Source organism: Zosterops lateralis (genome assembly GCF_965231275.1).
Source record: "Zosterops lateralis genome assembly, chromosome: 8".
NCBI classification, from domain to species: Eukaryota; Metazoa; Chordata; class Aves; order Passeriformes; family Zosteropidae; genus Zosterops; species Zosterops lateralis.
In genome coordinates this window covers 25,987,484-26,007,407 of record NC_139768.1, presented here as the reverse complement: position 1 = coordinate 26,007,407, position 19,924 = coordinate 25,987,484, and the positions used below count along the sequence as shown (strand labels likewise).

At 42.2% G+C, this 19,924-nt stretch overlaps 2 protein-coding genes across 4 annotated transcripts in view; one reads left to right on the top strand and one right to left on the bottom strand.

Moving 5' to 3' along the window:
• The window catches only part of DOCK1 (dedicator of cytokinesis 1), a 265,225-nt gene that overhangs the window by 147,782 nt on the left and 97,519 nt on the right, over window positions 1-19,924 (bottom strand). The window lies entirely within an intron of this gene.
• INSYN2A (inhibitory synaptic factor 2A) overlaps window positions 1-19,924 on the top strand; it is a 30,866-nt gene that overhangs the window by 4,089 nt on the left and 6,853 nt on the right. Inside the window, exons 2-3 of the mRNA XM_083866353.1 lie at window positions 183-1,341; window positions 16,700-16,771. Coding sequence (XP_083722479.1) covers window positions 188-1,341; window positions 16,700-16,771 — 1,226 coding nt within the window. The 5' untranslated portion in view covers window positions 183-187. The remainder of the gene's footprint in view (window positions 1-182; window positions 1,342-16,699; window positions 16,772-19,924) is intronic.

The following is a 19,924-nucleotide window of genomic DNA, read 5'->3' as shown; positions in this document are numbered from 1 at the left end:
AGATACAAATCTCTAGAACACCACCAAGGGTTGCAACTTGACCAAATCGAGTGCGTTGGTCACAAGTTGCAGCCATTTCAATGGGATCACAGGAACATGGCTCAAATATTGCAAAAACCTCAGGGGGAAAAGTAACATTTCTGTTGTAACTTGAGGCTTTCTGCACTGTTTTTTGGCTGCAGGCATCATGGTGAGTAAGGAGCCCAACAAATGCTTACTCACCGCCTCGGACAGCGACGTCGAGCCCGCGGCTTCCCTGGCGCTGGAGATGAAATACGCGCTGGATCCCAACCGGCAGATCAAGAAACGGAACAAAGCCCTCCAGGTGAGGTTTAAGGATATCTGCGAGGCCCAGAACGAGCAGAGGGACAAGCAGCTCTCCACCTCCTCCACGCAGGACCCTGACAAGAGGGAGGCCAAGGCCATCTCCTACAAGACAGCCTACCGCAAGTACATGACGGTGCCCGCCCGCAGGTCCATCCCCAACGTCACCAAGAGCACAGGAGTCCAGACTTCCCCTGATCTCAAGAAGTGCTACCAGACCTTCCCTCTGGACCGGAAAAAAGGGAATATTCTGAAAAGCGCCTCGACCGTGGATACGTTGCCGAGCGAGAACAACGGGTTCCTGATCGAGGTGAAGGACAGGGAGGGCCGTGGCTCGGGCGAGGCCACGGCGTGGGGCAGGAAGGCCGGCAGCCTGCAGACGGCCGAGTTCATCTCCCACATCTCCGAGCGTGCCGCGCACGACAACGGTGCCGAGGGCTGGAAAAGCAGCGATTTGCACAGTTCTCCCAAAGAGCCTCCTCCTCCTTTGCCCAACTTGGCCGAGCCCGGCGAGGAGGAGCTGGCGCGGCCGCCCGGCCGGGGCAGAACAGCGGCGGCGCGGCTGGGGAGCGACGAGGCCGCCCAGCCCCTCCACGGGAGGGTCTTCAAGACTGAAGTGGCCACGGTTTACCTGCCGGCCTCGCAGCCCGACCTGCCCGGCCTGGGTGACTGGGGGCCGTGCCCCGAGGAGGAGGACAAGAGGACGGTGCAGCTGAACGGGGTGCAGGCCCCAGGTGGAGATGCCCGAGCGTGCGCGGCGCGGCCGCAGTGCCCGGCCCCCGAATGTAGCGACCGGAGCCTGCAGGTCAACGTTGCACCCATGGAGGAGAGCCAGCCCTGCCGGACGGCCGTGGCCGTGAGCCAGGAATGCCAACAAATCGTGCCTCACACCGAAGTTGTGGACTTGAAAGCGCAGCTTCAGATGATGGAGAACCTGATCAGCTCGAGTCAGGAGACCATCAAAGTGTTGTTGGGTGTTATACAGGAGCTAGAGAAGGGAGAAGCTCACAGGGAAGGGTGAGTAGATGTTTTTTTAAATCAGTATGAGCTGATTGAAATGTCTTTTCCACCTTGAGTTTGCTGATGCCAACGCGGCCCTGCTGCCGTGCACGTGGCGCTCCTCACACGGAGTTTTGCTGCTTTAGGAGAAGCCTGCCAGCAGCATTCAGATTGCTATCTGCCAGTCCCAGGGTGTAATTAAGTAATTATTTAACGAAGGGCCCATAATACATCTTTTTGTGCCTTTTCTAAGGAGCACAGAACGAGCCGCTCTCCAAACAGGATTAGCGAGGATGTTTTCACATCAGCAACTTGCATTAGCCATAATTCCTCACACGGCATGAAAAGCAGCAGCAAAACCTTAATTCTGTAAGAGACTTACCTTTTTAAGATTAGGGGATATTATTACAACTCCTAATATAATTCCCTTAATGGCATATGAATCTTGTCTGGTTTCCTTTCACCTGAATTTTTCGTGTTATTTCTTTTGGAAGGAAATGAAATGAAAACTTTGAATATCAAAGTCTTCTTTAGAGCTTCCACACAGCTCTAAACACAACAAACCCAAGCAGAAAGAAATAAAATTGCGTTTATCCCTAACCTGCATTACTTAAATGAACCCATAAGGCATTAAAAATACTGAGAGTGTAACTCAGTACAACCTTTAGTCTTTACCTGGGCAGTTCAATCCACCTTTGATCACCTTAACAAACATTTTGTGACTGACTCGCCTTAGTTCCCTCAACTTTATTCAGTGAACGTAGCTCAAAATGTAGGTGTGCTGTTTGTGTTTTGAAATACTTCTGTAATTAAATCACAATTTGCCAGGAGAGATCAGGACTTTAAAATTAAGAAACTAGCAGCTCGTGCAACTTGAAGCACCTGCTTTTGTTTTAGTCAGAAAGGTACGTCTTTAATTCACATTTCTTTAGGAATGGAGAAATCATGTGAATCCTTAAACTCAAAATGTCTGGCATTAAAAAGTCATCGTAGCTGGAAGCTGCTGTCAACACAGCCGTTGTGTTTTTAGTTTATTTTACAGCTGGTTATATTATTATTTATATCTTAATCAATTATTAATATCAAGGACCTTATCAAGTCTTAGGCACGCAGACTGGGACGTTTCCTGGCCTACCTGAAAGCCACACAGGTTTCAACAATCTTAAAAATCTTTTCCAACCTAAGCAATTTTATAATTCTATTTTTTTTTAATTATTATTATTTAGAAGAACTCCTCTGACTTTCTTAACTTAGAGAAACTGCAGGAGCTTTGGCAAGAAGTGCCAAGCTGCTTTTCAAATCACAAAACACAGAAAACTATTTCATCATCATCATAACTCACCTGCTCGCCAAGAACCATGAGTGCGCAAACACCCACATCACCCCCAGAGTCACCTGCTATAAATGCTCTGCTTCCTCCATACAACTACATATCCAGATTTTATCCCTTCCCAAAGATAGCACAGCCACGGGTGCAGCAAATACAGGTTTTTTATTGCCCTGACAGAGCAGAGCTGTTAATGCAGCCAGCGTTAGGAGTGTATCCCTGCCCTTGGCACAAAACAGATCTTGGCCAAACTATCCAGGACTGTCTTCAAATAATTCCTCTGCAGCTGTCAGCCTTACACAGCTGTATTAGCCCTGAAATGGTGAAATTATCCATAAATCCCAGTTTAGAATATCTTTACAGCCTCTCAGACACTCACACTCGTGTACTGGAGCTTACAAGGCTCCATTTGACCAGGAGGAGCCTATTTATTAGCACTGCTTTAGACCCGGAGCCACTTCCAGCTGCTCCTGCACATGCTCCAGATATGTCCCAGACCTGCTCCCTCCCTGCTGGGCATGGAGGCTGTGGAGATGGGGAGGGAAGGAGAAGAAGGGACATGCATACTTGCATATTCTCAAATTCTGCATTCCACACCCCTCTGGTTCTGTGGCATGATCTGGAAGGAGACTGCACAGCTTTGTGCTCGGGACCTTCCGCAGTGATCCCTCCCTCCGGAGCTGGGAGAACACTCTGTTCTCCTGCAAGCACCAACACATCATTAACACCAAGCCTGTCTTTATCCCCAGCTCCCTCCAATTACACAACTCCTGCAATAATAGGCTGCCCGATCCTTTTATGAGAATAATTCTTGCCAATTGCTGCATTCATCCTACAACATCTTTGCCACAGACCCTGTGTAAACTATTATGTGTCTCCTCAGTGCCAGCATGTTGAGCTTTTTCCTGTTATAACTTGGTTTTAGGTCAGTTTAGCTCAAGAAATTAAAGTTCTTCTATAGTTCTGCTGTTTATTGTAGCATCTTCCATCTGCTAGAATAGTAAGAGACGCTTTGTATTTATGGAGCTCACCTATTTTTCTGATGTACATTAAATTCCTTAAAATAACATGCTACGAGAAACAAATACAAATAACATGCTTGCTGGTAAAGGGAAAAATATATATAAAGAGGAAAAAAAAAAGCCACCAAAAGCAAAAAACAAAGCCCCAACTGAATTTCTTAATCAGATTTTTCTGCCTTTAAGGAAATCAGTGTTCTTTAAGTGCTTTTGCAGTGCCATGGGACTGGTGCTCAGTGGATTCATTTTCACTAATATGCTGTAGGTCCTGAACTGCTATTACTGCAATTCATCACCTAATGAGTCGATGGCAGCAGAATTGTAGCAGCATCTCTGAAGGCAGCAGTCTCATCCTTTGGGTGCCTATCATCTATGTGTGCTTTTGAAAATGTCAGTGCTTCATCATCTGCAATTAGCAACAACAGCCAGCACTCAACTCTGCTTGAAGGGAAGGGGAAAGCCACAGGAGCAGGAGGGGAAACACAGAAATTGTGATCCCCCTCCAATATCAAAGAGCATTATTAAAATTTTGCATTGTGTGCATTGGTATTTACTAAATCTTTGGCAAAATGGCTGTTCTACCTCTCTGTGTGGAAGCTTCTACAAAAAAAAAAAAAAAAAAAAAAGCAAATTACATCCCAGCAAACCTTGCTGGATGCCTTAAGTCATGCATGAAGGAAGTGCAGAGCTGCAGCTTCAATTAAGAGTCCCAGCTCAGAGTTAAAAAAAAACATTGAATATTACATGATGCAGGGTGCAGCTTTACAACACAAACCCAGTTTTATTCTGATAAATTATCAGCCATCTCACTTTACAGACATATTTGCCCGTGTTCAGATGGAGAATTTAGGAAGACAAATGTGTGGAGCATCACTAAGGCTGACAGGACTGCAAGCAAAAGGCAAGTTAATCATTCTAAAACCTGGCAAACAAGGATCTGTGAAATTCAGACCAGAAGATGAGCACGTAATCAGAATTACTTTGCTGCTGGAGAACAGCAGTGACCTGCCCTTTAAATCCTTCCCGTGGAAGGAACAGTAATCTGGGCCCTCCTCATTATACAACAAATCAGTGATTTTAATAAACAAAGTGCTCAATTTGCCACACCAAAACAAGTCACAGTATTTTGACTTTGCCAGGCCAAATGCTACTCATTAGACAAGAGTGAAATGAACCTGTTTCAGAGCTAATTTATATTCCTCTATTAGTCAGCAGTGGTTCAGGAATTTAAAGAGCTCACAACAAACTCCTTCAAAGAGGCTTTGAGAGAACACATTGTCATGGATGGAATTTAAATGTCACTGCACGTTTTTCAATGACTACGGGATTTTTATGCCTCACGTTCTGATGTCTGAGCAGAAAATAAGCCCACGTTGTGTGTCTGGATGGAGGTCTGCACCCAAGGGAAGAGGAGAGCAGGGAGCATCCTCACCCTGTCTGAGCAGCGCTGCCAGCACTCGTCCTCAAGGTCACCCAAACTGCTCCTCCTGCTCAGCAGCGATGGCAAATCAAAGCCAGGGAGCCAAAGCAATTATTGCCCGCGTTGTTTGCTCTGCTCTCTTCCAGGAGCCAGCCCAGCTCTTCAGAGTAGACCAAGGAGCCAGAACAAATCACGGCAGGAACAAGCTCTGCTGTCCAACTCAATCCATCCCCCCACCCTCCAAACTGTAGTTCCTTATTTCTTCGTTATGGAGAAAAGGAAACTTTAAAAAGTTTCCAGGAGCAGAGCCTCTGAAAGCACAGCTTTTGGGAGTGATGTGCCAGCTGCAGGAATGACAGGACAGGGCTCAGTTTGGGATTTCCCCCCTCATTTGTTTCATTTTGCTTTTTTTTTTTAATTACAGCCCTGGAAAAGGGAAGGTTTACAAGATCATTTCTAAGAGAAAACCTGGAAATGGAAGGAAACAATAGATAAGCCTAACTACAAAAGACAGCTCAATAGAAATAAATCCATGAAAAGCAGAAAGAATACAGCAAATTGCATCTGGGATGCACAAATTGTGTCATGTTCTGAGCGATTCCAGGTTTTGGGACACTGTAAGAGCAGCTTGGGAAGAGGAGTGTGATGAGAGCCTTTATTTCCTGATATGACCTTTTTTCATCTATCCATTCTGCCTGCAATCACCTCTGAAATGGTCACACTCATTTCATTATCCCCAAAGCCACCTCCTAAATTCTTCCCTCTTTTCTCTCACTGGAGCTGCTGTATTTTGGGGTGTGCATCATTGACAGATTTTTCTCAAACACAGACACATCCAAACACCTCAAAAACTGGAACAATCCACCTTCTTGAGGCACAGCCAGGAAATCTCTTTGGATGCATCTTCCTTAATCAAGGAAAAGGAGTAATTTTTGCACAAATCGGAGCTTTCTAGATCTTGTGATCCTTGGGCCAGTGATGGTTCAGTTCTGCTCACTCAACCCAAAGCAGGAGCAGCACTAAGACACCAAAAGTCCATTTATCTGCCCTCACTGTAAGAAATTTGGTTTTCCAAGCTCTGAACCAGCCCTTTCCTGCTCCCCCAAGCACAGCTGGAGCAGAGCAGGCACACACTGATACCTCACCACTGAAATTATTCTATTATATTCCAAAACTCCATGGAGGTTATTCCAATACCTGCTGCCAGTCCGTGGGATCCTCTTGACCCTTCTATCTAAAATTCTCTTACGTAAAAAAATCCCAAACCAACCAACCAATGAAAGCTGATGCTATAAGATTAATCACTGAAATATCCAGTATCACTCAAGGTAAATATTCCAGCATCACCCAAGGTATAACCTCAAATTCCATTTTTTTTTAACCTGAAAATCCATTTTTTAACCTCACATTCCGATTTTTTTTACCTCAAATTCCATTTCTTTTAACCTCAAATTCCATTTTTTTTTAACCTCACATTCCATTTTTTTCTGAATTAGCTCCCTAAAACCCATCTAGAGTTGGATCTCCAAAGGCAGGTACCAGGAGTATCAGAGCACAGGATTTCACAGGCCTTCAAACCAGGATGAGATTTATATTTTTGATAGGATTTTTCATTAGAGTTGGACACATTTATTCTGGAGCTGATAATCCAAGTTTCAGATCAGATTGTCAGAGTGGATAAAAAGGGCAAAGTCTCACAGTTCACAGACATCCTGGAACATTAATGTGTAATAATTCAGAGTACCTGGGTACTGTAACACTGAAGATAAAGAGCTCTTAAATAACCCTGCTGTCAGAGCCACTTTCTGTCAATCCTTTGTGAGGAATACAGTGGTGGGAGGCTTTCAGCAAGGAAATGAGAAAAAGAAAAAAAGGGAAAAGTGAACACTTAGCAACAACTAGAATGTAGAATAAACATTAAAAAAAAAAAAAAAGGAATAATCTTTTTAACAGAGTTACTTGGTATTAATGCTCTGTTTTCTCCCCCCCAAAAAATGCCATTAGGAATGTTCAGAATCTCAGAAAATAGAACTTATTTTGCTAATATAGTCCAGCTTTTATCTGCATATACTGAACAGGCACAATTCAATGGAAGGGTATTTGAAATACTGGGAAAAATAATTTGATTTCTATCTGGTTGCTATTCACTGGACTTTAAAACCAAGAAGAAATGACATTCCCCACCACACCTCCCTGTTCCAGCCCAGGATCAGCAGCTTCAAAGTGAAATTAAGGTCCAGTACTTTCCAGCAGATTGGCTGCAAGGACAAAAAAGGCCAATAAAAGCAAATCCCCACAATTCAAATATGGAAACACTGATGGAGTCTATTAATGAGAGACTAAAAAGAAGTGTAAGCAAACAATATTTTTGCTAAATATATCCACAGGAATTACTATGAAACTTCCCAATGTCACCAAGCTGCCCAAATCATACACCTGCAAAGGAAAGTTTTCCTGCTAAATCAGTCTCTTAAAAAAAACAGGAAGATGATTGAAGATAAGGAATTATCAAGTTTTCACAATTAGAATAATCCTTTAATAACTGCAGTTTGGCTGTTTGGCAGTATCAGAATGCAGAGCCACAAGCCTGTAAAAATGGGACCAAAATGAGCTTTACAGTGTTAAATTTCTCACTGCTGTTCCTTCACCAGGAGATGAAACAAGTGATTTCTAATTGACACCTCCTCCTGAGCCCCTGTGCTTGCACAAAGGTACAATTATCTCTTATCCTGGCTGAGGAAAAACGACAAAAAAGGAGGAAAAAGACTTGTCTGAAGACAAGGGTGCTTTGTTTTTAATCTGCAGAGGCTCCAGCTACCCCAGGTTCCAGATTTGGGACAGGCTCAAATGTGCTGTGTAGCACATTAAGAAAAAAAGAAGGTGACAAACTGGGAGATGATGGAGACCTGAGCTGGATTCAGGGACCTGGGGCTCGGGAGGAGATGATCTTTAAGGACCCTCCCAAGCCACACATCCTGGGATCTGTGGCCTGAGGAAAATTGAAATGAGGAGTTCCCAGGCATGGATGTGTCCATCCTCCCTGATCCCACCTCTGGGTCACTGCTGGCTCTCACTTCACACCTCAGCAAAACTGAAGTGTCCACCCTGTCGCACTGCTCTTACAGGTTTTGCTTTGAGCTTTGCCAAAACAGAAAAATTTTGAAGATGGATTAGTAATTCCCTGCCATGGAACCATTTTTTCCATGTTAAACAGTAGTTAGTAAAATATTTCAGTGAAACTGGAACAATTCTGAGCTTTTTGTTACGGTTTTTGCATGCCATGGAGGGATCAGCGCTCCAGGTCAAACAGGAAGGAAAACTGCCATTCCAAGGGAGGCAGAAAATCCCTCCAAACATTCCCAGCTGTGTCTGGACCCCTTTTCCTAATAGGAAGATGATGGGGGATGATCTCTACCCCATTACTCACTGCATGAACCAACCAGAAGAGGACAGACACAACTATACGGGGGAACACTGGGATATTTTTCCCCTGATTCCAGTATCAGAGAATCCCAGAGTGGTTTGGGTTGGAAAGGATCTTAAAGCCCATCCCATTCCACCCCTGTCATGGGCAGTGACACCTTCCACTATCCCAGGTTGCTCCAAACCCCAGTGTCCAACCTGGCCTTGGACACTTCAAAGAGAAGAATTCCTTCCCTATATCCCATCTCCATCAACCTTTTTTCCATTTAAAGCCACAGAAGCTGTGTGTGGTCCAGTAACTCCTCAGGATGAGAGGCTGGATTGCAGAGGCCAGCAGAGGTATTCTGGAGGAAGCTTATCCTCTGGAATGGTTTGAACCTGGCATGAGTTAGGTCATTTGTTTGAAAAATAAGAGATTTATTTACTTTATTGTCATTCACACAAGCTCTGAGGGAATTCCAAGGATGGGACCTGGAACTGTGGACAAAACTCAAGCAACTGCCATACTCCTGGTCTGTGGATTCTCCTCAAATTCCCATTATCCAAGGAAATGAGAAAACACAAAGTCCTTGGACCTGCTCAGGCTGCAAGAGGCAGAGTTCACCACTTCCATGATCCTTCCTGCTGTTTTTTGGTTTTATCTCCATCCATTTTCCCATCCTTCTTGCAAATACAGAATCCCAGAATTACTTAGGTGGGAAAAGACCTCCAGGACCATCGAGTTCAACCTGTGCCTGCTCCCCACCTTGTCACCAGCCCAGTGCCCTGAGTGCCACGTCCAGACCTTCCTGGAACACCAAGCACTGGCTCCACACCAACACCAGGACCAGTGGCCAGCAATTCTCCCTCTTTTATGCTACTGCATAAAACTGGAATTTCAAACCACTCTGGCTGCTGCAGTTATTATTTGAAGCCAGTGTAGGCTTAGGGATATAATGCACAAAGGGTATTTGAGCTTGCACTGAAATCTTAATCACAGCAAAATGATGAAATAATAGCACAGATTTTGATTTCTCCCATCTTCCTCCTTCATAATAAACAATTCCTGGGAGCAGCCTCAGTTTCGAAGTCCAAGCCAAGCAGAACTCCAGGGGTTGTGTTTTAGCGGCAGGAACTCCTCAGCTCAGGGTGGGAGCAGCAGGAGCTGCAAGGGCACAAGGATTTCTACCATTTCACACATCACCCCAGCTGCTCCCCAAAGTTACACACACAAAATGAAATATAAAATTCCATGGATTTGGGTGTGTAAGAGCAGTGGGAAGTGGGAAGAGGAGCACCTGAAGCTGCAGGAAAGGATGTGTGGGTGCAGCAGATCTGATGATGAGCTGCTGGCTCAGGAAGCTCCAGGCATCCAGGTAATGACCCCAGATCCAGTCCTGAATCCTCCACTGGGGAGAGCACAGCAGAGAGATTTGGGATGAAGGAGGAAAGGACAGAGCTCATCCCAGCCTCACTACTGCAATGTGCTCCAGATAACCTGCTGCAAGTGCCTGGCCTAGGAATTACACACCAGCAATGCAGCTGCTGTCCCACCACAGCAAATTCCCTGAATTGTTATTAGCACCATGAGCTGACATTTTAATTAGCCTCTTGATTATTCTGACCAGGCAACAGAGGCACAAATATTCAGGAGAGATGTTTGACCTCGTACACACCTAATTTCTCTAAGATTTTATGATTTCACTTGAAATACATTTTAATTCTCTTCATTCTCACTGTGGTTTTTTTTTTAATTACTCAACAATCCTATTAAAATTTATATTTATTTTTAAAGAAAACCACTCCCTGACTAACCTGAGTATAATACAAAATGTATTTACAGGGTGAAAGCACTTGAATTGCTGTTGTGGGAGTCATGCTGTACGCCCACAGCGCAAATACCTCAAAAAGCAAATTAGTCATCTGCTTCCAACTGTCAGGATGCAGCAAAAGACAAACCACTGTCTTGGAAAGTGCCTGAAAAATCTCACCATTGAGTTTTTGTACATGGCAGAGGATTTTTTTTTCAGAAGCCAAATCAGTAATATCAGCCTTGAAATAAAAAGAGAGAGAAGTGTTCGATGTGGAAATGTCAGGTTGGATGGGCTTTGGAGCAACCTGGGATTGTGGAAGTTGTCCCTGTCCAAGGCAGGGGGTGGAATGGGATGAGCTCTGGAGAGAGGAAAACTGTTCTCATGAAGGTTTAGTTAATCTTTAGTTAGAAAACCACCCAGGAGCACAAAGCTGGGATCACTTAGACCTGTGTGATCTCCAAGTGCTCCCAGGGGAAAACAAAGCAAAGGGAAACAGGGAAAAAATACAACAAAACCACAGAAAACAGAAAAATAGTTAGGAGGAAAATAAAAAATAACCCAAGCACACCAGACCCTGAAACACATGGAATAAATCCATGTTTGCATCCAGAAGAGCCTCAAGGTAATTCCTCGAAGCACAACATCCATCCTGCTTTTTATCATCTCTAAATGCAAACTGCAAATTGGTAATTATCAACTTCAGGAAAACACAGCAGCAAAAAGGTTAAAACAATTTGTCTACTTTGAAAGTGATTTTTTCAGAACACCTTAAGAGGAGCCAAAGGCTGGCCCAAGGTGGTTTAGACCTGCCCATACCTGGTTTGGGAGCAGAATCTGAAGTTTTTACAGGAACCAAAGGTTTTCATCCACTAAAAACCTGATTTTGCTGATACAAATGTATTTGTATGAGTTTCCCATTGAACTAAAGTGGTAAATCTTTCCTAGGGCAGAATAAACCTCTAGGGCTAAGCAGGATTTATTTTAACCTAAAATAAGATGCAAATGATATACAAGAGATTTTTCTGCATTTTACATGGCTGAAAAATGACTTACTCAAGTCAGAAGGACAACTAAAGCTCTCGTGACAAAGTGGAGTCGTTTTATTGTGCCAAAAGGCAGATTATGTTCATAACAACAATAATGCCAATTTTCTCTTGAAGCACAGTTACTGGAATTATCACTTCTGTGATATTTTAGAGTGGGAAACAAAGATTTTGAGACATCCATCCAGCTGTTGATTTGTAAGGCATTTTTCTCTAAAGATCAGCGACATTAGGCCAGGTTGGATGAGCCTTGGAACAACCTGGTCTATGGAAGGTGTTCCCATGGCAGGGGTTGGGTTTTAAATCCTTTCTAACTCAAACCACTCTGGGATTCTGGGCTCAGTAGATATAACCAGCTGTGTTATGAATTGTCCCAACAGCTCCAGGAAATAATATAACAACTCCAATTAATCCAAAGATTCAGGAGAAGCAGGGCCCGCATTTCCTCTGAGCAAGGCCAGAACTGTCACTTCAAACACACTTCAAAGGCCCACTGCCTGCTTAAGATCATTTGTTTCGCTATATTTAAATAACAAACATCAACCAAAAAAAAATGTTCTTGAAGTCTGTTCATCCTCCTTGCTGCTGATAATCCATCAGAAGTGTGAAGAGCATCAGGATCATCACAGCCACTTCTGGAAAATCCTGCCATTAGGGGACTCAATTAATATCAAGTATTCCCTGACTCCCAGCAGAGAATGGAGGACATCCAGATCTAACAGATCTTTCCTTCAACATCACTTTATAGGAGTTTTTTCTTTTCTTTTTTTTTTTTTTTTTTTTTTTTTTTTTTTTTTAATTAAAAAAAAATAAATTTAAAAAATCAGCATACACAGATCTAAGCTTCCCTCTCTCAGCTCAATGGGGTGTCTCTAATTTATACAAACAACAAAAAAATTCAAATGCAAAGATTTTCATGTTAAAGTTGGTAATTAAAAAAAAAAGCTTCCAGCAGGTGCACAAATTCTGTGTTCCACAGGGATTTAGAGGGTGTAATCCCCTTAGGCTGCTCTGAAAATTGCAGCCTATTCTTAGTTCCTGCCAGTCCATGTCAGCAAAATGGCTGTTCTTCATTCTGATATTTTAATATTTGGGAGTGTTAATTGAGGTTAAGCTCAGGTTGTGCCCAGAATGCTTAAAAAAAACCAAAAAACCCAAACCTGCAAGAAAATGAAAGTCTCCTGAAAATAATATGGAAAAATGTGTGAAAAAGCAGAGATGATATCTCCTTTTAAAGGGGAGATGCAGACAGAGAAACTGAACTCACCTACATCCATCCTGGCTCCAGGACTTTCAAGGCCAGGTTGGACAGGGCTTGGAGCACTCTGGGATAGTGGGAGGTGTCCCTGCCCATGGAATTTTATGGGATTTAAGGTCCCTTCCAACCCAAACCAGTCTGCCATTTTGGGATTTCATGACCTGCCCAAGCTCTGCACATCCACATGGAAAGAGAAAATCCAGGATCTAAAGTGCAAAGGATGAAGCTCTGGGGCAGTGGCTCCTCCTCAGTGGACATCATATCCAAAACATGTGAAACTCCAGGAATAACCCGTGGGATCGACACCAGGCCAAACTCAACTTTCATTTCTCTAAAAAGGCGACAGATTTTCTGTAGGAAACTTTGCTTTGTGAAAGACTTGACATTTGAAAGAATTTTTTTTTACCAAAAATAACATCTTGTTTACTAATGAAGGACAAAGCTTTTGGTCTCTCTCCTATGCTGGAATACTTTCCAAATTGTTTTTAGGGGAAGGAAAAAAAGCAGCTTCCTCAAAACACTACATGGCACAAGGAAAGCATCATCACCTAGAACTCTGCTCTCCTTCTGGTATCCAGACTCTGCTCTCGAATCATTCCTGGGAGTTAAAACTGATGGAAATTCTGTTCTTCAGGAAGTCTGCACTGAAAATCAACCTCACTGCCTAAAATCTGCATGGAAATGCTGTGCCAGAAGTGAAATCCTTGCTGGCATGGAGAAGACAAATTCCATGCAAGTGTTTGTGTAGAAAATTATGTGAAAACAAGAAAGTAAAAGTCCAAAGCCCTGAGGTATCAACAACAGAATTCTTTCATGAGGAGTTTAATTTTTACAGAAATAATTGAATTTATACTGTTCTAACACTCACATAATTCAGTCCTGGCTAAAGAGCTCTGAAACTGCCAGATGGAAACCAAACACTGGGACACCATGGAGTGTTCTTGAGGCTTTCAGGGAATTCTAACAGGATCACTCAAAGAAGGAAATAATAGAAAATATGTAAAAATCATCTCTGAAAAGCTAAAAATACTCAGTAAGGAAAAAGTGCTTTAAGAAAAATTAATCAATTAAATCCAACTAGAAAACTAATATATCACTATAATCAGTGAAGACTGAGAATTGCAAAGATGCTAAAACCAAGGAGAGCTGAATGTGGCAGTTGAGAGATCAGGATTTCAAAGTCATCATCCAAAAATCAGCTAATTTTTAAATACTTATATCCAAGGACTATTTTTCATCAGCTTAACAAGTTACCCTTACACCAGCAAGTAAAGTTTTTAGGTATATGGAAATCTGGAATTATTGTGTATTTAAAGACCAACAAATCATAGAATGGTTTGGGTTGGGAGGGATTTTTAAGATCATCCAGTTCCAGCTGTTTGCAGGGCTACAAAGATGAATGAAAACGTCCCAACTGGAAAACAACTTTAAACAAAAAAACCCAAACCAAGCTGGCACCAGCACGGAGCGTTTATGGCTTTACCTATAAAGAGCTGAGCCCCGTCCCTCTGAAGGCAGCTATTGACTGTTCTTTATGTCCTCAGTAAATAAAGGCCTGCCCCAACTCACCTACAGATTTTAAATGTTGTATCTTTAGTTAGAGCTTTTAGGAGCTGATCAATAGCTTGGGGAAAAAAAAAACATTTTACAAGTCTCAGGTTCAGAGCAGGGACAATTTGAATGTTGGCTTCTGGAAGATTTGAGGAGGGGCAATGAAACCCAGGAATTGCTTGTCTGAGAGAGGATAAGAGCAAATATAAACCAGGACTGGGGGTTTGCCCATAAGGAAGAGCAAACTAAATGGACATTTTGCTTTGTATGAATTCCTCTGCACTGAAGGAGTGTGGGTTTGATGCCACTTTGGTTTTTGCCTTTTCTCCTTTTCTATGTCCTCAGTATTCTCTGCACAGTTATTTGGAGCTCTGTAACCTATTATATTAATGGCTAATTTTCCCAATAAATTTCCATGACTTTTTCCTAGACAAAAAACCAAAACTAATTCCAGAACTCCAAGCTCTGTGAAATACAAGGCCACTATCCTGTCTTCATTCTTCCTGACTACCAAGACTGAGGAAAAACTCTTCAATGTGAACAAAGTACAGCTGTATGCCCAATTACAGAAAGGGACTTAACCTAGAGAAAACTGCATCACCACCTGTCCTCCTAATTAGTACTTTCATCAATTATGCTAATTTCCTAAAACCCATAAAAATGTCCTCACCACTGTGAGGTCAGACTTTTGTAGACATCTTTCCATGAGTGCCCCTGAAAGCCTTCAATAAAAATCCACTTTCATATGACCTCCTACCCTAAATTCATCTCGAATTTCATTTTCCAGGTTGGGAAAATGACAAAAGGTTTAGATGGGATATTGGGAACTGGGAATTGTTCCCTGGGAGGGTGAGGAGGGGCTGGGATAGAATTCCCAGAGAAGCTGTGGCTGCCCCTGGATCCCTGGCAGTGCCCAAGGCCAGGTTGGACATTGGGGCTTGGAGCAGCCTGGGACAGTGGAAGGTGTCCCTGCCATGGCAGGGGTGGATCTGGATGGGCTTTAAAATCCCTTCCCACCCAAACCATTCCATGGTTCTGTGATGTGGCTTTTGTGTGATGTTAAAAATCAGCAGGGTTGGTAATGTGAGCATGTTCCTCTGACTAAAAGACAACTTTAAGGCCAAATAACAACCACCATCTAGAACATCACGAATTCCACACTGCATTTTGCCTTTAGAAGGGAAAAATGTCTTAAAAGAAGCGGATTCACCCTGTTATGAACTTCTGTTGGTGCCAGCACAGTGCCAAGAGCTGCACTCACAGCCCCAGAGCCTTTGGCTGTGCCACCACCTCAGCCACTGAGAAGCCTTAAAATCATAAAGAAAAGTGACACAGGCCCAGCTGATCATTTTCTGAGCTACACAAACAGCCTGCAGCACCTCAGAAATGCTGATTTTTCATCTTGGGTACAGGCACATCAAACAGCTGGGGCAGAATTTCCCATTAACACTTGATATTGCACTGGCTGGATATTTTGTCAGGTAAAAATTAAGCTCTTTTTTTTTTTTTTTTTTCCCCAAATGCTGGATTTTTCATTGTTGTTCCTTGTCAGGGCAGCAGAGGAGCTCTGGCCCTGCAAGGGCAGGGAAGGGGCAGAGATGCCCCTGGTTAAGCAAAGCAGTCCTGAATAATTGGAGGTCAGTGAGCTGAACTGCCTGGGCTTGAGGGCAGAACCTCATTCCCTGAAGGAATCCTGACTTGGATCCATTTTCCACGTCTCCAAAGTTCCCTGGACAAATTATTTCCCCACTTCTTCTAAAAACAACTTTGAAGAAACATTGCCAGCATCTGTTTGTACGTGACAAACTGGAATTTACTTTGAAAGAGTCTAAATTTGTGATTTCACAAAGAAAAGTCTAAGTGGCGATGCACAAATATTGAAGTAACAATTTTCATTTTAAACTCATCTGCATGCCACAACATTCATGTTCACAGGCAACTGTTCCATTTTAATGAAAAATCTTTATTTTAATGAAATTTCTATGTATAAAAAATACCTGCATACTCTAAAAACCCCTTTTTAATTAAACATCACCAAGGCAGAGACAAGCACAGGTAAAAGAGAAGTTACTGCTGCAAGAGACTTCAGACCAGAGTGTGACAAAGCAGCAGGCTAAGGGAGCACAGGAAATGTCATTTCAAAGGCATTTTCTTCCTTTTAACACCTTAAACATCCCTACAACAAATCTTCAGACTCCACGGAGAAGCACAAAATTCCTAAACAGATCCTAATTTGCATGATTATAGTCTGTATACTCCTCCTGAAATAACAGATTATGTGTTTTGATTTACTGCTTAGTGCTCAGAGTTTGCTTAGAGTGAAAGTGGAGAAAAAATTAATCCACCCCAAAGAAGTAATTTCCTAATCTAAGCTGAATATGCCATTTTTAATGCTGTTTTCTTAATGTCTGGATTTTTCTATTCAATATTCAAGGTAAAAAAAAAATCCTGAAATTCTGATTATTATGAAAACGATCAAGGAAGGCCAAAACTTGTTAAAATAAAGAACTTTTTTACTGACTTCATGTTCCTGTCTTTACAGGCTTTCCTATCGGACCGGTCAGGACACGGCCAATTGTGACACGTGCAGGAACAGTGCATGTATTATCTACAGGTAAACTCAATATCCCAATATTTTATATTTAATATTTGTAGTCCATTTTTTCCTGGGAGAAGGCAATGATTCAGTCACTAATGCAGGTTGGCCTTGATGTTCCAATCAACACAACAGAAATTTAACTCCACTAAAGTCATAAACTCCAATTTAACTCCACTAAAGTCATAAAATTCAACACCTGTGTAAGTGTAAATCAGAAAGAGATGATTGTGGGCAGCAGAGCTGTGGGATGGGAAGTGTAACAAGGTGAGAGCTTTGTTTTTAAATTGCTGGAGATGTTTAGGATTTTCTGACAAGTCAACTTCAAATTTACTTTTATACACTTCTGTACCTCCTTTAGGTTAATTTTTATAGCAAAAACAACCAGAGTTGGGAAGTCATTTGGAGAGAGGGTCTGTAAAGCAAAGAGAACCAGATACAGATCCCATTGATAGTTTTAAGAGTAAAATCAGGGATAGATGGGATGTGTGGAAGGAATTGTTCCCTGTGAGGGTGGGCAGGCCTTGGCACAGGGTGCCCAGAGAAGCTGTGGTGTCCAAGGCCAGGCTGGAGCACCCTGGGACAGTGGAAGGTGTCCCTGCCCAGGGGCTGGAATGAAATGAGTTTTAAAATCCCTCCCAACCCAAACCAAACCATTTTCTGATTTTCTGAACTGACATTCCTACCCAGGCTGGTTTGTTTTTTGGTTTGTTTTTCTTTTGGCACATCCAGTGAAGGAATAACAGGCACTGGGCATGAGGCTGCTGATGTTTCACACTGACAGCTTCATTGTCCTTCTTCTCTGGAGTCCCAAAAAAACCAACTGACTGTTAGCAGGCAATGCAGGTGAGGTGAAAACAAAAACCAAACGTGTCTCATGGTTCCAGCAAAGCAGGCAGTGCAGCACAAATGAAAATGCACAAAGATGACAATTCCAGTGAAGAGAAACTCAAATGAAGACACCAATGTAAGATTTCCCCCCTCACTCCTTAATTCTCTGCTCAGTCAGCTTTAGGCAGAAGAGCTGCAGCTATTTATCTATGGATTTTCTCTTCACTGCACAGAAATAAAGGAAAAAAAGGATGGAAAGCTCCAGCTCTATCTTACAGCTGACCACAACAGGGTTCTGTGCAGGAGCAGGAACCAATTAATGTCTTTATTCCTACTTTACAGCCAAGTTCAGAAGCACAGAAACACCCAAAGCCTCCTTTGTCCTGTGCAATTCCTGGCTCAGAGCAGCCTGGAGTAAAACACAGCACAATTCCAGCAGGGAATTATCCTTGTTCCATTAGCTAGAAAAAAAACCCAATTAGAAATTTTTGCAAATCTTCATTTCTACTTTGTGGATTTCAAGTTAAGGAAACTTCCAGCTTCTATTCTTGCACTCAGTGTCAATGGAATTACTCCAGAAAAGCAGGTTGGGAGAGTTTTCCCATCGAGAGAGGGTGGAGGGGGCAGGTTCAGCTCCCCATTCCCACCTGAGATGCCTTTGGGTATTTGCCTCAAGGCACGTTTGCAGGGGATGTTTGAGCAAAGACCAGCTCAGTTTTGTGCCAGTTTAGGAGGAGTGCTGCAGGCAAGAAACCTGAAACCAGAGACAAAGCAAAGCAGGGGAAGCACAGAGAAAAGGGGATTGGGATTACAGAGACAGGATAAACCAGGAGGGATAAACCAGGAATTTACTGATAAAACCAGTCTTGGGATGTCCACAAGGCCCTGACACCTCTGGGAAAAGGGCAGCACTTCTTAAATCAGGCTGGGATTAAATCCAGATGCTCTTTCTGCCAGGGGTTTGCACGGAAAATGCTGCAGGGAGTGACACGAGTTCCCTTTAGGGCAAACACCTTTACAAACAGAAATTAAAACTGTTCAAGGTGCCAGAAATCCCTGAGTTCTTGGAGGGCACTGGACCTGTCAGAGCAGAGGTTATTAGGCTTGAGCTCTTTTCCCCAAATAACATAAGAGAGACTTTAAATATCTATAAATAATGCCTTTATGAGAAAAATCAATACTTAAAGAGAAATCCTTCACTTTGCCTTAATTGACTGTGTGGGTTTTTGGAATTTGATTCCATTTTGAACATTATAATGCTAAAAAAAAGAGAGTAATATTTACAGCTGTTTCAAATCTTTATTTTCAAACAGCAACTTAAAGGAATGATTAAATTACCCAAGTGCATCCTGCAAGTCCAGGTAGAGCACAGGTGAGGAGGTAGAAATTCATGGAATTAAATTCCTTCCCCTCAAGATGAATTTCTGAGTATCGATATAATGGAGCACAAAAGCCAGAGCCAGTGGAGAAGGCAACGAAAAAACCCTGCTGTGCTTTAAAGGGTTTTTAGCATCCAAAACATCAATACTGTCAGGAAAAAATTCTAAGAGCAGCCTTTGGGAAATACAGTTATTTTGCATATTAAATTTAAATTTTTTGCTAAGATTACAAATCTATTTCACATTATTTTCTCTTTATATTAAGAAAAATATGTATCTCTTAGTCCTTAAAAAAATGAAAATCAGGTTGCTTTCTCTTTTTTTTAAATAAATAAGAAACTGATTATAATAATATTCTTTAATACTATATTTAATATTATAAAAATATTACATACTTTCAAAAATACAAAATAGCAGAACCTGAAGCTGTTTTGAAAATCAGGAGGAAAATAAATACTTCCCCATTTGGATATTCCATTTTCCTCAAAACTCTACGTATTTCTGCAATATGTTCAGGAACTTGGCACTCCAGACCCAGGAATCACTGACACCTTCTCTCACTGCCCCAGGGCAGTCACAGCCTTAAAATTGTCAATAAAAAATATTATTTGTAGCCATGTTCAGGCAGAATTTAAAACAGAAGCCAAAAATGTGTTTAAATTGTAAAAAAATCCCAATCACTTTATCATTTAATCCAGCAGTTTCAATAATCATGAGGTCACAGAACACATCTGAGATCATCCACTACAAACATAAACAAATTTCTGTCTGATACTGATGCACCACGGACATTTTTAAAGACAGAAAAGAAGTTTTATCAGGGGGTATTGCCAGTATAAAGTCATTTTAAATACTGAAGTATTTAAATAAAAATCCTGTGTATCGCAGTAAATCTGCAATTTTTACAGTGCAGTCAAATCTTGCTGTTAAGAAGGAATTGCATTGAAATGCAGAAACTGCA